Here is a 13,564-nt window from a genome sequence, read left to right on the forward strand (position 1 = left end):
AAAAGAGTAACTAGGCGGCCTTCTTTCTTTTTAATTAACAATGCAGCAGCAGAACACCTTTTTCTTATGGAAAAGACTGCGATGATGACAACAGCATTATATGAGTAAATAACCCACATTTCATGTTTGCATGAACATGCATGCTGTCGACATACAAGTTGTGTTGTAGGTGTATGAGCTCATGTTCATGGCACCTAATATTTCAGAGCTTTTACAAAAAAGAGACTATATGGAATTCTTTCTCTTAACACGCAAGAATACAACATTTGGAGATTGCTGAAAATGCACTAACAGGACTTTGTCAAAGGAATACATAGAAGGCAACTTCTTAAAGCCAAAGATAGAGAAATGTGACACATGCCAATATCTAAATTATGAATGGCACAAGATGGTGAAGAATTGGAACAAGTCCATCAAATGAAAAGATCACGTCTCCTCCGAGGACCTGGTTCTGCAGTGCCTTGCCTTATCATTTGAACAAATTCATCGTAGTCTATCCGCCCGTCCTGCAGTTTGTACCAGTTCAAGTACATCATTAGTCCTCGGCCTTGGTTCCACAAGAAAATTCAAACCACTGCATAAATAAATCAGGCCTCTTTCTGCTGTAGCATGATTCTCGGGGTGAAAAAAAAAAGGATGGTGCTTTACTTAGGTTCACAAAAGATCAGAAAGATGTAGGCTGATAGCCTGATAAAAATCCTATCAGAATAAAGTTCAAAGTTTCAAACATAATTTGCAGAATGTTTTTCCAAAAATATGTAATCCTTAAGAGAAAAATAAAGCACGTTCATGTTTGTATGTTTTACAGTTAACCACTTGAATTCATGTGCATGTCAAGCAAAGGGGGTAGTAGCTAGCGAAATTTTCTGGAATTTGTGTTTTTTGCTTACGTCATTAAAAACAGGCAGCATTTACAGTTTGCAAGTTTTGACATACGTATCCTTTCTTTTAATGGCCATTTACCTACATGTATTGGCATTAGCCTATTAGGATAAGATTCAAAGTTTTCATGATTTACAAACTCACATTGTCTGCATCGACCTCTGCTATGATGTCCTTTATATCCTGGCCATTATGGATGCCGAACTCTTTGAGTGCTTGTTCCAGCTCTTCCCGTGTAATGTAACTGTAAGCATATTCACAAGTCAATGATCCAATATCTGCAAAGTAATCCCTATAATCCTCGTGGTAATGCAATGCTCTATAGTCTATAAAAGCACTTACCCACTGTTGTCTTTATCAAAATACTGAAAAGCAGTATAAAGATGGTTTTCTCTGTCCATTCTGTTCATGTGCACTGTTGCAGTAATAAATTCATCATAGTCAATTGTGCCATTGCCATCTACATCAGCCTTCAATTTTGCAGAGAAAAAAATTAATCAAAATCCAAAAAAATGAATAAATTTACATTCATGACGTATTGATCAAACAGAAAGATGTCAACTCTTACAGCTTCCATTAACTGTTCTACTTCAAGCTCTGTCAGCCTGGAACCTTGACTGGTTAGTCCACGTCTCAGTTCTTCCAAAGTGATAGTACCACTATTATCAGTGTCCATGCTCTTGAACATTTGCTTCAATCCCATAATTTCTTCTTCAGATAGACATCCTGCAATCACCTACACAAATGGCAAATAGAGTTCCAAGTCAGCTTTGTAATTAGCATACACCAATGAATATCACCTACAGAAAATTTGGGTTCATGACTCAAACCCTTAGAGCAATTTTCTTGAAATTGTTCATCGCTTTGAATTGCTTCAACCGGTTTATAACAGTGTTATCCAGTGGAGTATCTGGAGCTTCACCATCCTCCTTGACCCATGGATGATCTGCAGTTGATTATGGGGGGAAAAAAAATCAACTATCAATAAGTGAAGACGATTGTGTGCAGTTTATATGCGACAAAGTACAAAAATAAACAATAGTCATGTTCTTCATGCTTAGAAAGAAGAAGCCTACTATATATGGAACACATGACCTAGTCAAGTTCTGGGTACTTCGACAATTACCACCCATTGACTTCACTCGGAATATATAGAATTTGAGGACTTCGATGCTTACTTAAAACCTGGAATGCGGTAATTCTCTGCTTGACATCTGGATTCAGCATTTTTCTCACAACGTCTTTTGCTCCTTTCGAAATGTTAGGCCATGGATCACTATGGAAATCTATATGCCCTTGCAAAATAGCATCAAAAATGCCTCTTTCCGTCTCTGTAAATCAAGAATTCCAAATGTCATCAACTACTCAAGAATCACGATGATGATCGCAATATGGAAAGCAAATAAGCTCAGTAAAAATATGTACCAGCCCAGAAGGGAGGAACTCCACATAGAAGTATGTAAAGCATAACACCGACGCTCCAAATATCAGCTTCTGGTCCATAGTGTCTCTTCAGCACTTCAGGTGCAACATAATATGCACTACCAACAACATCGGTTAACACTTGCCCTGTTTCAGTTGAAGCAAGAAGGCTTTATTAAAGGCTTCTGAGAAACAGACTCTTCTTTATCAAAAACTTCTACTTATGCTAATAATTGAGAATGAAGACCGACACAAATAAATAAAGTAAAGGAACTAAACCAGACTCTCATCAATTTTCACCAAGAGATGAACGGCCCGAGTACTGCGCCATTAGCCTCTTTCAACTTAAAAAGCAATGCAGCTTCCCCGATTAGGCAAACAGAGCTCTTCCTGGGAGACGCATAATTAAGCTAGACTTTCTGAGCAAATTACTAACTCTTTGGCTGTGATTTGGTCACAAAATCACTTAACATGGGGTACGAAATTGTCATAACCAGCGGTGTCAAGGTACGGCCGGTACACATTGTATTGGCCCCTTTACCAATAATGCAGCCAGCCACGGGTTCATACAAGACAGAGTAGGTAGGTTGTTTGTTATGGCATTATGTAGAATACAATACAACCCTCCATACAAGGATTTCATAGATTAAAATTATCATATAAAAATAGTTTAACATTACCAATATGCAGCCTTAGACGCGTGGGGCGACAGGGCCCGAAAGAACGCACCATACAGCTCCTGTATAAGGTATTTGCAACAATAGACTCACAACATCGTTTAATCTGGCGAGACCAACGTCTGAATGCCCACGTCTTTTCTCACTCGACATTCACAGATGTAGGTCTGCCCCACCCAGTAAGGCTAGTAGGCGCCCTTTAGCGAGCCTATCTAGCCTTGGAAAAGTTTTGAACCCATCACAAAGCTATTGCGCTAAGTGGGCCTCCGTGCTTCACGAGAAAACGACTCGATTCTTTGTTTTGTTTTCCTGCGGTGGGCGAAACCAACGCCCATCTAGTAAAGTGGACGCCCCCCTGTGAGCTACCACGAGAGCCACCAGGCAGTTTAGCCGCCTAAGTAATTCATGCGGAGGGCCTCCATGCGTAGGGCCGGTCATGACAAATTGACAATCTAGAGATGGATTTGTTAATCTTCCATCTCCTGCCAAACCCGCTGCATCGGCCAAGCTTTCAGTAAACAAGGTCCCTAAGGTGCGTTTTCATGTACAACCAAAATACGAAACGTTTATGAACGCTGCCAAACTTTCGGTGGCATAAGAACGGCATGTTTAATTTGATTTTGTTCAACTATCAGCTTCTTTTATAAGCGGTTAAATATAAGAGAACTTTTTTTTAAGATATTGTAGCAATCTAGAGTTCTCCAGAAAAACTAATTAATATTACTTCTCTCTCGTCGTCAGCAGAGAAGGTTATGGGCATGTCTACCAGTAAATGGAGAAACTGCTGGAAGTGCAAAAAACAAACAGTTTAACAGATATTATATAAGAACAGATTATAAGATTTCAGAAAAGCAGCGTCAAGGAAGAAGCAAAATGAGCGCGGACAAGAGTGAGAACTTCCTGGCAACCCTCGTTTGTCGAGTAACTAAACGGCGGAAAGGGAGCCATATGAAACGACTCCGCATTTGATTTTCACGGGGGACCTACAAGTGTTCAAGAAGCTCCATTATCCCCCGTTCAAGACCTCCTTACCTTATTTGGTTCCCTCACTATGAAATTATTCTCTAGTGTAATGCTACAATGAGTCTAACGTTCACAACTTTCAAACTCGAAACCAAGGTTAAATCGACGTGGCTTTTCTATGATGACATTGAAAAGTATTGTTTCATTTATTAACCTTTTAATGAGCTGAACTTTTTCTTCGAAAATAAAAAGTTGCCACCAAAGATACTTTCCCTGACAACAACTTTCCCGAAAAAATAAGAAAATGATTGAAAGGAAAAGGAACCAGCAGCCACACTTCAACGAAAAAATAAGAAAATGATTGAAAGGAACAAACAGCGGTACGTAAACCAGGGCGTGCTTAACTAGTTTGCGATCTCCTAATCGACATTGCCAGAAGTTTTTTCGTATTCAAATCCAGAACAAGACGGAACAGGTCACATCAAATCATGTAAAACTCGAACAGATCCATACCAACCACCAACCGCTTGTAAATTACGGAATATCCGATATTCATTTTGGTAAAAAAAAAAAAAATCCAGTGTATTTTGCCGGCCGTCCTGTATCGCCATTATGATATTCCTTTGCACGTTTATCACGTTATCTACGTTCTTATCGTCAACATTTCAGGATGAAATCATATCGCCGTAAAAACATGGACGGCAACGAGAACTTCATATTTCTTTCTTCCCATTTGTTACAGGAAATTAGCGTCTTAGTTTCTCTTTTTCCTCGTTCGTCGTTCCGCTACGAACCAAAGGGGTAGGTCCTCCCCCGCTAGGCACCACTACGCAAACAAGAGTTACAAGACGGCTTCTCCCCTCCCGGATGCTCTGGTTCAAAGGGCTTGTTTGAAACCGATAAATATATTGTTCCATGATTTGTGGACAATCACCAATGTCTCTGGTGTCAAACGATCCAAAAAAAATCGAACGACCCAAAAGAACTGGTTCCCATACGAATTTTGACGGAAACTGTGACGGATAATTCAGAACCAATGGAGAGAACCGGATAATTCAGAACCAATAGACAGAGAGAAAGAGAGACAGAGAGGCGGACCTGGCTTGAAGAAGACGGAAAGGCCGAAGTCGGTGACCTTGAGGGGAGCGTTCTCGCTCTTGTCGAGCAGAAGGAAATTCTCGGGCTTGAGGTCGCGGTGGGCGACGCCCATGGAGTGGCAGGTGTGAACGACGCCGACGATTGTGCGGAGGAGCCCCGCGGCGGCGCGCTCCGTGTAATGGCCCTTGGCGATGATACGGTCGAATAGCTCCCCGCCCTCGCACAGCTCCATAACAAGATGCACCGATCCCTTGTCCTCGAACACGCCCTTCAGCTCCACGATGTTCGGCTGGCCGGAGAGGTGATACATAATCTGCACCTCCCGCCGCACGTCCTCCACATCCTCCGCCTGCGCCAGCTTCCGCTTGGCGATAGTCTTGCACGCGAACACCTGCCCCGTCTTCCGGTGCGTGCACAAATGGGTGACCCCAAACTGCCCCCGCCCTAGCTCCTTCCCTATCGAGTACGTCGCCCTGATATCCTCCATCGGCCGTCCGGTCACCGGCCCGACGCCGGACTTCCGCCGGTGGAAGAGGAACCGCCGGTGGCGCCGGTGCTTCTCCCCCTCGGATCCGCTGGCGCTCGCGTGCTGGTTCCCCATCTCCGGCCGGCGTCGTCGGCTCTCTCCCTCTCCGCTCCGGGAATGCCGCAAAGGTAAATGGAATGAAGGGAAAGAGTCGTGGCCTCGTGGGGAGAGTGATCGGATTTGGGGAAAGAGGGAAAGCGGCCTCCCTCTTTTTGTGCCTGCGTCGCCACGTTCGGACAATTTCCCTCCCTTTCTTTCTTCTTCTTTTTTTTTTTTTTCTCTCAAAATATTTTTATCCGATACAACATAACGTGATTAGCAACATTGTTTACACAATCAAGTCTCTGTATTTCAATGTGTTAGCCTCTTTATATCACATCCGGTTCCAAAATCCAATGGTCTTACGAGCTCAAGTCCAAACTGCGGGGTTTATTGATCACCTTTGACCATGGATGTTTTCAATGCATTCTAGTTGCGTTGTCAGTTTGATTTCTATGAGTATTACTTTTATGTTGCGCAAATAATGTGTACACTCTTCACCCAAGCCTCGATGCAACCTTAGACGCCGCCCAAGGCAAGTTGGGGGCACCTCTAGGCCGAGAACGGAACACTCTCGTCCAAAAGAATGAAGTTGTTCGCAAAATAAAATAATACTAAGAAGCACATGTCATTGTCTCTCATGCCAGCAAATGTGAAAAAACAAAAAGACTTTGATGGGTATCCGTAAATATGCAAAATTGTTAGGTGGCTCCCGTTGAATGTGCAACTGTTCCAACCGAACCCACGGAATTCTCGCCCTCGGACTGGACATGGTCAAGCTTGGTAGGAATTCAAACGGGTCGGTGAACAGATGGATATAAAGATCTGAAAATCTATTCAGAGGGGATCCAGATCTTCTCAATCATTTAATTTCGGATCCGATTAATTGGCCTTAGCTTGTACGATTCGGACTCAGATTCGACATTGCTCGGATCTGATTCAAGTTTTCTGGATCCGCTGCTTGCGTTTTGTTTTACACATTACATTTGGACATAGAATGATCCGTAAACCATACCCGCTCCGTTTTCGTTATTGCGCAAGGAGAGCTGTTCAAAATTGAAAGAAGAAAATGAAACTCAACGGACGAGTGATGAACGGTGATTGGTGGCTTTCCTTCAATACGATCCGCTGGTTTGACTTGGAAAAAGCCAACACGCTTCATTGAATCGGAACGCTGTCATTTTGTGTGTGTGTGGGCGCACGCGCGTTGCTGGAAGAAGGCAGGATGTCTGGAAGTCAAATAATTCGGATTTTTTTTTTTAAGTTCATCAAATGTCATTAATTGAATGCTTAAAAGTGCGCTTCAACTAAATGTTTAATGTATTCAAGCTCTAAAAACTAAATTTGTGCAAAAATTTTAAAAAAAAATCGTCAAAGCTAAAGCACATATACCCCTACCATTAGGAAGAATATATATATATATATATATATTCTACTAATGTTCATGGTAACCATGAATATTAGTAGAACGAACTGACCAAAAAATTGAAACGGAACAGTCGATTTTAAAACTGCGTTATGAAAACTGTATGTATGTCTGTGGGAGTCAAAACTCTAGATCCAAGGTTTTTAAGATCTTTACAGATCTCTGGCAACCTCATATAATATAGCCTTGTCCAGCGAAAATTCTTTTTTGGTTGACTCCTCTTTTTTTAGTCAATTAAAAATATTGTTGCCATCAAACGCGGGATATAGTTAATTAGAATATTCTGGTGGCTGTTGATTATTTTACTTGTACAGGCAAAGTAAACAATACACTGTTGGCAGCCGGAAACGACAAGGGTGCGCCGGCGCCCCAAATGTCCGGTGACTTTGAGCCAAAAGAACGGAAGTGAACTTTTTTGAGTTTTTCTCAAACCAGTCGCCTACATGAATTCAGTAACTTAGCGTGTGTTTGCTTGCTTACCACGGATCTGATCTTCAGTCGAACTCAGATTCCCAGACGGCGACCATGTATGGTCTGAGATCCTTAACATCTCATCTCAAATTCATGAATTAAATATCTGACTTTAAATTCACGGTTTTCAAAATGTGGCATGCATTTGAGATCCTCGGTTTGTTTAAATTGAGGATTTCTCAAAGCACACCCTTTTAAGCAGCTTCGGATCTAAAATTTGAAGCTTATCAAATGCAGGCTTAAGGAATTGTTTAGCATTAGGAATATTATGTCTCTGTGTTACAAATCCAGATTCATAAAAAACATTAATAAATATACTCAATCTTTTGAGTAGATTCATGAGACATTCATGTACGAGACATTCATGTACCCAAAAGATTGAATCAAGTTCAACAATTCTAGTGTCGAATGATCAATCTTATTTTAGGATACTCACAAATATCTACTCTTCCATTCCACTTTTTAGTTAGTTAGGAAGCACAATATGTTTGACGATTTCTTTAACCGTTAGCTTTTAAACTTCACGCATTCTTTTCGCTTGCGTCATTAGCTTTTAGATCATTTGCAAAAGGATTTCTTCTTTACGATATATAAAGTCAAATAAAACTCGCCAATAGTGGCTCCTAATAACCTTTGACCAGGCAAGGTGGGGGTAGGTGTGCGTTACGTGTGAGCACCCAAAAAAAAACTTTTCATTTTTATATTAATATTTCTTTTCTCATTTATATATTGGTACCTTTTAAAAAATTTTAATTCTATACCAAGTGTCTTTTAGCCAAAATTAAATGGCTCTGCCACCACTGGTCCAGATTGGAGTATGGCCGTCTAGTGTCTGTCAAAGTCGCTGATCAAACGTTTCCATTGATCCTAATAATCGTTTACCGCTTTCTGAACTTGCGTGTGTGGATTACATGATTTTGACAGGTCATTCTTTCAACATGCTGTTTGGCTCACAGTAAACTCATATATAAGAAAAGAAACTTGATTTTACAGGCAAAATAAGTTCATCTAAACTAATGCCAAAATCAGAGTTCTAATGTAGTTTTAGCGTCTTTCCTATATGTCTGACAGCAACGTGCCCATCCTTCGCTGGTAGATTCTCATCTACGCTAGAATGGTGGCCGCTTTTACAAGAGGGCCAGACTCGGTCTTAAACCAGGCCGAGTTTGGTGATATGTGTGGTGGTTTGAAATAAGAAAAACATGTTTTATTCTGCAGCAAATGAACGTAGATTTTAGTGGTGTGCTTTGGACATTATAAAAAGTATTCAAGTTACTTTAGTGCACTAGTTAGCTTAAAATAGCTTTGGTGATTAAAGAATGCGACTACTTTTTATTCTAGTTGATCGAAGAACTCGAAAATTTTCCTAGCTTTGCGACCTTAAAAAGTTTTGAATTTATGAATCGAAATTTGTATATCCTGTCGGATCGAACGGCTAATGACTTGGTTTTCTGGCTTGCTCTTCGAGATAGAGTCCAAGCGAAGAAGTGCGTCATCTTTGTGGAGTGGTTGAAGAGAAGAGGAGCAGGTGGGTTTTCTCGAATAGCGTGCCTTACGTAGGAAGAAATCGACGACCCATATCATATCTTTGAAGATATCCTACTTATTTGGCTGATTGCCCGTTTAGTTAATGCGCATGGATTTGGTTTGAAGGTTTCACTTCTTCGGCTCATGTTTCATCAACTTGGCAGTCTTTTCTAATCTGTTTCCTTTTTCATTCGAAGGAGTTGGTTGTCAAGATCTGGTAGAGAAAAAGAGACAGAAAGAGAGGATGTCGAAGCTGAATGCCTTCTTCAACAAGGGAGCCAGGGTCGCAAAATGGTATCGTTCCTCCCATTGTTTAATTCATTTTCCAGAATTACTTATTTGTTTTTCATCTAGTTCGTAGCTGCCATTGACGCATTAATCATGCTTATTATCAAATTTTAGTTCATTGCTGATTGCTTATGTTTGATTTCCCGCCATCGTAGTTACTATCGCAGACATTGTAGCTTCAGGCCCTTTGGGGTCAGCTACAAGCTTCCACAAGGGTAGACAGAGAAAGGGAATTTGCTACTAGTTTTTGAGGTAGTGTTGCATATTAGTTAAGTGGGGATTCACAGCCACTCAAAATTGCTGCAGCATAGACCGCTCGTGGAATCTAAATTGGCAGCAGAATTTTTTTTATGTAGCTGTATTTCTAGTGTGTCTATCACGGATTTGGTTGCATGACATAGGGTCTATACCGTGCAAAATGGTAGAATTCTGCCGGAATTTGGTCTTTCGGTTCACGTCGTTAGCTGATCATGTATTCCTTGTATAGTAAATGAAGTTCGAGAGCTACAGAGATGGTTATCTTGGATCTGATGCCTGGCTTATTATGGAAGTCATTAACCTACGCACCAGATAAACTATCTTAAGCTTACGCTGTTCGGAGTAGTTTAATCTTTCCTAGTAGTTTCCTACCTGTACGCCACTGAGTTGCCTTTTAAGGCCACTCTGAAAGTGCCACCTACCCGTTTAAGGCCCCTCTGAAAACGCTGTCCTTTTTGAAGAGGTTTGTGATGTTAAGCCGCTCTTTCTGGAGTTTGTTCAGTTGGTTACTCTTGCGGATCAGTAGGTTCTTATGCTAAAAATCATTTAAGGATGGTATTTCTTTGTTCAATATTGGTTCTCTTTCCAATAAGTATAATGATCGAAGCTTCGTTCCTTCAGTAAAACACTTTTGAACTTGGCTTTGCCACGAATAAAGTTGCTAAGGAATAGAAGAGAGATCCAGCTGAAGCAATTGCGCAGAGAAATCGCCAAACTCCTGCAGACTGGCCAAGAGGCAACAGCTTGCATACGAGTAAAGACAATGCTGCCTTTTCTTTCTCAATTTCCTTCTTAACATTTCAGAAGCTGTCTGATGTGTTGGGTTTACATTCAGGTGGAGCATATAATCAGAGAAAAGAAAATGATGGACGCACAGGAAATTATTGAGCTATTCTCTGAGCTGATTATTGTCCGCCTTCCAATTATGGAGACACAAAGGTAACGGACGCTTAACCTTGTCCTGCAGAGGTGGTATCTAAAAAAAAAAATGATGGCATGAGTGTTCATACTTTTGATGTAACTGCTTCTTCTTTATATCGGCAAAATGGTGACCTGATCTTCGTTGGATTTCCTGGCGACCCTTTTTCTTACAAATCCACTTTGCTAAGAGTATTTAGATCGTTGTGGGAATTTTTGCTGCCTCGAATTTTGCTGCACTAGTGGATTTTTCAACAGTCCCTAGAGTCATTTATCAGTCATCTTTAACTGGTTGATGAATCATCATTCGTACTAAAAATGCAAGTTCTGATTTACACAGGACATGTATTATCTTTTTCTGCGACATGCTTAACTGGCGTGAACCTGGTCAAGTGCTTGTGTTGCAGCTGGCTGTTTTGTACTATTTATAATAATAATCGAAACCCACACCAACACCAGCCACTGTCTCTTCGTTTAGTTTGTTGCTTGGTTATCTGCCGCACTGCAGTAACTTGTTGAAGTCTTATTTTTTAGCACATAAACTAATGGATGCTAATTGGTCGATCATATTATATACATTGGTCTGTTCCGTAATAAATTGGAAATAACTCTCGGTTACCTCCAAATTACTATGTTACCACATCGAATGCCTAAATTGTGTAATGACCTTTCAGGGAATGCCCTCTAGATCTAAAAGAGGCAATTTCAACTCTCTGTTTTGCTGCACCAAGGTGTGCAGACCTACCAGAGCTGCTGCAAGTTCAAACGTTGTTTGCTGCAAAATATGGGAAAGAATTTGTTGCTGCTGCAACAGAACTTATGCCAGATTCTGCTGTCAACCGCCAGGTTTGTTTAATGGAGACCATGATGGCCTCGCTGTTAACATTGTGACTTTGCACTTAATTCTTTTGCTTTATGTATGATCTACTGCAGGTAATTGAATTGCTATCTGTCCGTGCTCCTCCTGTTGAGGAGAAGCTAAAGCTACTTAAGGAGATAGCAGAAGAGCATGAACTACACTGGGACCCAACTGCTACGGAAAAGGAACTTTTGAAGTCTCACGAAGACTTGCTGGTAAGCTTGCTCTAGTTCTATAATGCTTTGTACCTGTTACTTTGTTTCCTCTTGACCCTTCTCTCCATAGCATGGCCCAACCAAATTCACCAGTGGATCCAAAGTTCGATTTCCCAAAGAGAAGCATGCCGAGCGATTCTATTCTGGGGCAGCTGGCGATTCACACAAACAAGCGGATTCAGAGGCAGCTTTTGAGACTTCAGATCTTCCAGAAGTTCCTCAAGGTTCAGTTCCAAAAAATATTGGGTCAGGAATAACCACAAGCGCCACCCCAGCTGCTTCCTCCCAGGATTCAGCTGTGGTTTCTGCGATGGATGCACATGATATGTCAGCCCATATGAAACAACATCCAGGTGAAGATGTTTCAGGTGCACCCAGTTGCGGGAGAGAACATGTAGGCCTAGCCACCAATGGAAGTGTTCCAGGCCCACCCTGTTATGCAGGATCCAACAGCTCAGTTAACAGGGTTCATATGCTGCCGTTGAACCTTGGTGCATATTTCAGTACACCCTCTTGTATTGCTCCTGAAAACGAGTTTCATGAGAAGAAGGTGGGTTTGCATCCCGATAAAGTAAAGTTGGAATCTCCCCCTTGTGTAGCACCTAGCAGTCTGTTAGAAACCACAGAGGAAAATCACCTGTTTCCCAGTTTAGATTCACGCTCAACATCATCTGCTGAAGATAAGAGTTCAGCCGCTCAGGAAGGGAAAGAATTCCCTTGCTGTCCACAAGCGACATCTGGGTCATCTCTCAGTCAACATCCCCCTTCAATTTCAAGAACCAAGGTGGATTCTGCTGTCAGCTTTCAGGATGTTTTGGTAGCTGCCGAGCAGGCTGCTGAAACTGCCGAGCGTGCTGCTGCTGCTGCTCGTTCAGCTGCAAGTCTAGCACAAATCAGAATCTCTGAGATTTACATGAAAAAGAACAATGATCCCACTGAAATTGGAAACGAAGGTGTTTTCCACAAGAAGGAATCACATGATTCTCTGTCCGTGGCATCGAGGAAACATGTTAACAGTGGAGATGAACCTTCATACCCACTTGCACCCCAAGCCAAGGAGCAACATCATAGGTCAGACACATCAGCTCTCCCTTCTTATGGCACAGAAGTGAGGGGGTCGTTCGGTTTTGGTAAGCAAGGTGATGGGCATCTGTCATCTCATCAGCCTCAGCAATCAGCCTCAACGGATGATGATCCTGATTTCTCTTACCCGAATTTGTTTAAGTCTCAGGGTTCCAATAGCTGCCATACTGGTTTTTGATCCATGATAGCTCATAGCTGGCTTGTTTGCGGGATCATGGTTGTAGTATTACTGTCATCCTGTTCACTGCTGTTATGTGATTGAAAAAATTGTGTATAAAGTTTGGCACGAGTGCACAAACTAGACCATTGTTAGCATTCTCTATTATTTATGAAATTGCTTCAATAATTGCACACCTTTGAAATATGCTGGAAGGCGCTTAAGCAATGTTAGCTCCAAAAAAGTAGGTCTGCGTGGAAAGTCACCATGTATGATATTCCATATTTGTCTAACTTTGGCTGGCTTAAAGATATTGAAGTAGGACGGCGTCGAGATTGGCATCAGATAGTTTCTCGCTAACTCGAAAAAGTTCTGTGCCAAATGATCCTGGACCTTCCAGATGAATGGATGACCAGTGGCTACTTTTTTCATTCGGTTATTAACAGAAGTTCTGGAAGCTGTGCCACATTAAACCATGAAGGACCTCAACCACATATTGAAGCATGGAGAACGCCATGTTTGTTTCATCTTACGGAGTTTTAACACCTTCCAGCTAGTGAATTTGGCGATTTACCAGAGGATCTAATGATAAGAAACGTGCATTTCGTGCAGACCGAATGATGAAACGCCTCTTGTGGTGCAGCTGGATTCTGCAGAGAAAAACTAGCTCTGCTAATTGACGTGACACATTGTTAGAGTCGCAGCGAAGTCCAGGGTCCTTAGTCATTAGGGCACGATAGGTTCTACCTTATAGT

At 41.6% G+C, this 13,564-nt stretch overlaps 2 protein-coding genes across 3 annotated transcripts; one reads left to right on the forward strand and one right to left on the reverse strand.

Moving 5' to 3' along the window:
* Positions 1 to 265: 265 nt before the first annotated feature.
* On the reverse strand, positions 266 to 5,794 carry LOC116258301 (calcium-dependent protein kinase 17-like). The gene is made up of 8 exons (XM_031635385.2): positions 5,043 to 5,794; positions 2,308 to 2,451; positions 2,061 to 2,213; positions 1,713 to 1,828; positions 1,451 to 1,618; positions 1,225 to 1,352; positions 1,027 to 1,126; positions 266 to 506 (listed from the first exon to the last, which is right to left on the reverse strand). The coding sequence occupies exons 1-8, from the start codon at positions 5,641 to 5,643 to the stop codon at positions 414 to 416; spliced, it is 1,503 nt and encodes a 500-aa protein (XP_031491245.1). The 5' UTR covers positions 5,644 to 5,794; the 3' UTR covers positions 266 to 413.
* A 3,101-nt stretch (positions 5,795 to 8,895) lies between these two features.
* LOC116258300 (uncharacterized) lies at positions 8,896 to 12,998 on the forward strand. Of its 2 annotated transcripts, none has more exons than XM_031635383.2 (7): positions 8,896 to 9,032; positions 9,229 to 9,325; positions 10,199 to 10,331; positions 10,413 to 10,516; positions 11,170 to 11,341; positions 11,429 to 11,569; positions 11,640 to 12,998. In XM_031635383.2, exons 1-7 carry the CDS (start codon positions 8,903 to 8,905, stop codon positions 12,828 to 12,830), a joined length of 1,968 nt encoding a protein of 655 aa, XP_031491243.2. In that variant the 5' UTR covers positions 8,896 to 8,902; the 3' UTR covers positions 12,831 to 12,998. The 2 variants fall into 2 exon arrangements, with proteins under 2 accessions (XP_031491243.2, XP_031491242.1); XM_031635382.1 differs by lacking the exon at positions 8,896 to 9,032 and adding an exon at positions 9,147 to 9,157.
* The last annotated feature ends 566 nt before the right edge of the window (positions 12,999 to 13,564 follow it).

This window comes from Nymphaea colorata, chromosome 8 (assembly GCF_008831285.2).
Source record: "Nymphaea colorata isolate Beijing-Zhang1983 chromosome 8, ASM883128v2, whole genome shotgun sequence".
NCBI classification, from domain to species: Eukaryota; Viridiplantae; Streptophyta; class Magnoliopsida; order Nymphaeales; family Nymphaeaceae; genus Nymphaea; species Nymphaea colorata.

Coding starts and splice junctions, on each gene's coding strand:
- LOC116258301 (XM_031635385.2), bottom strand. CDS start 5,643: ATGGGGAACCAGCACGCGAGCGCCAGCGGATCCGAGGGGGAGAAGCAC. Junction 1,829..2,060: donor TACCGCATTCCAGGTTTTAA/GTAAGCATCGAA, acceptor AATCAACTGCAG/ATCATCCATGGGTCAAGGAG. Junction 1,353..1,450: donor TAGAACAGTTAATGGAAGCT/GTAAGAGTTGAC, acceptor GCAAAATTGAAG/GCTGATGTAGATGGCAATGG.
- LOC116258300 (XM_031635383.2), top strand. CDS start 8,903: ATGAATCGAAATTTGTATATCCTGTCGGATCGAACGGCTAATGACTTG. Junction 10,332..10,412: donor AGGCAACAGCTTGCATACGA/GTAAAGACAATG, acceptor GTTTACATTCAG/GTGGAGCATATAATCAGAGA. Junction 11,570..11,639: donor AGTCTCACGAAGACTTGCTG/GTAAGCTTGCTC, acceptor TTCTCTCCATAG/CATGGCCCAACCAAATTCAC.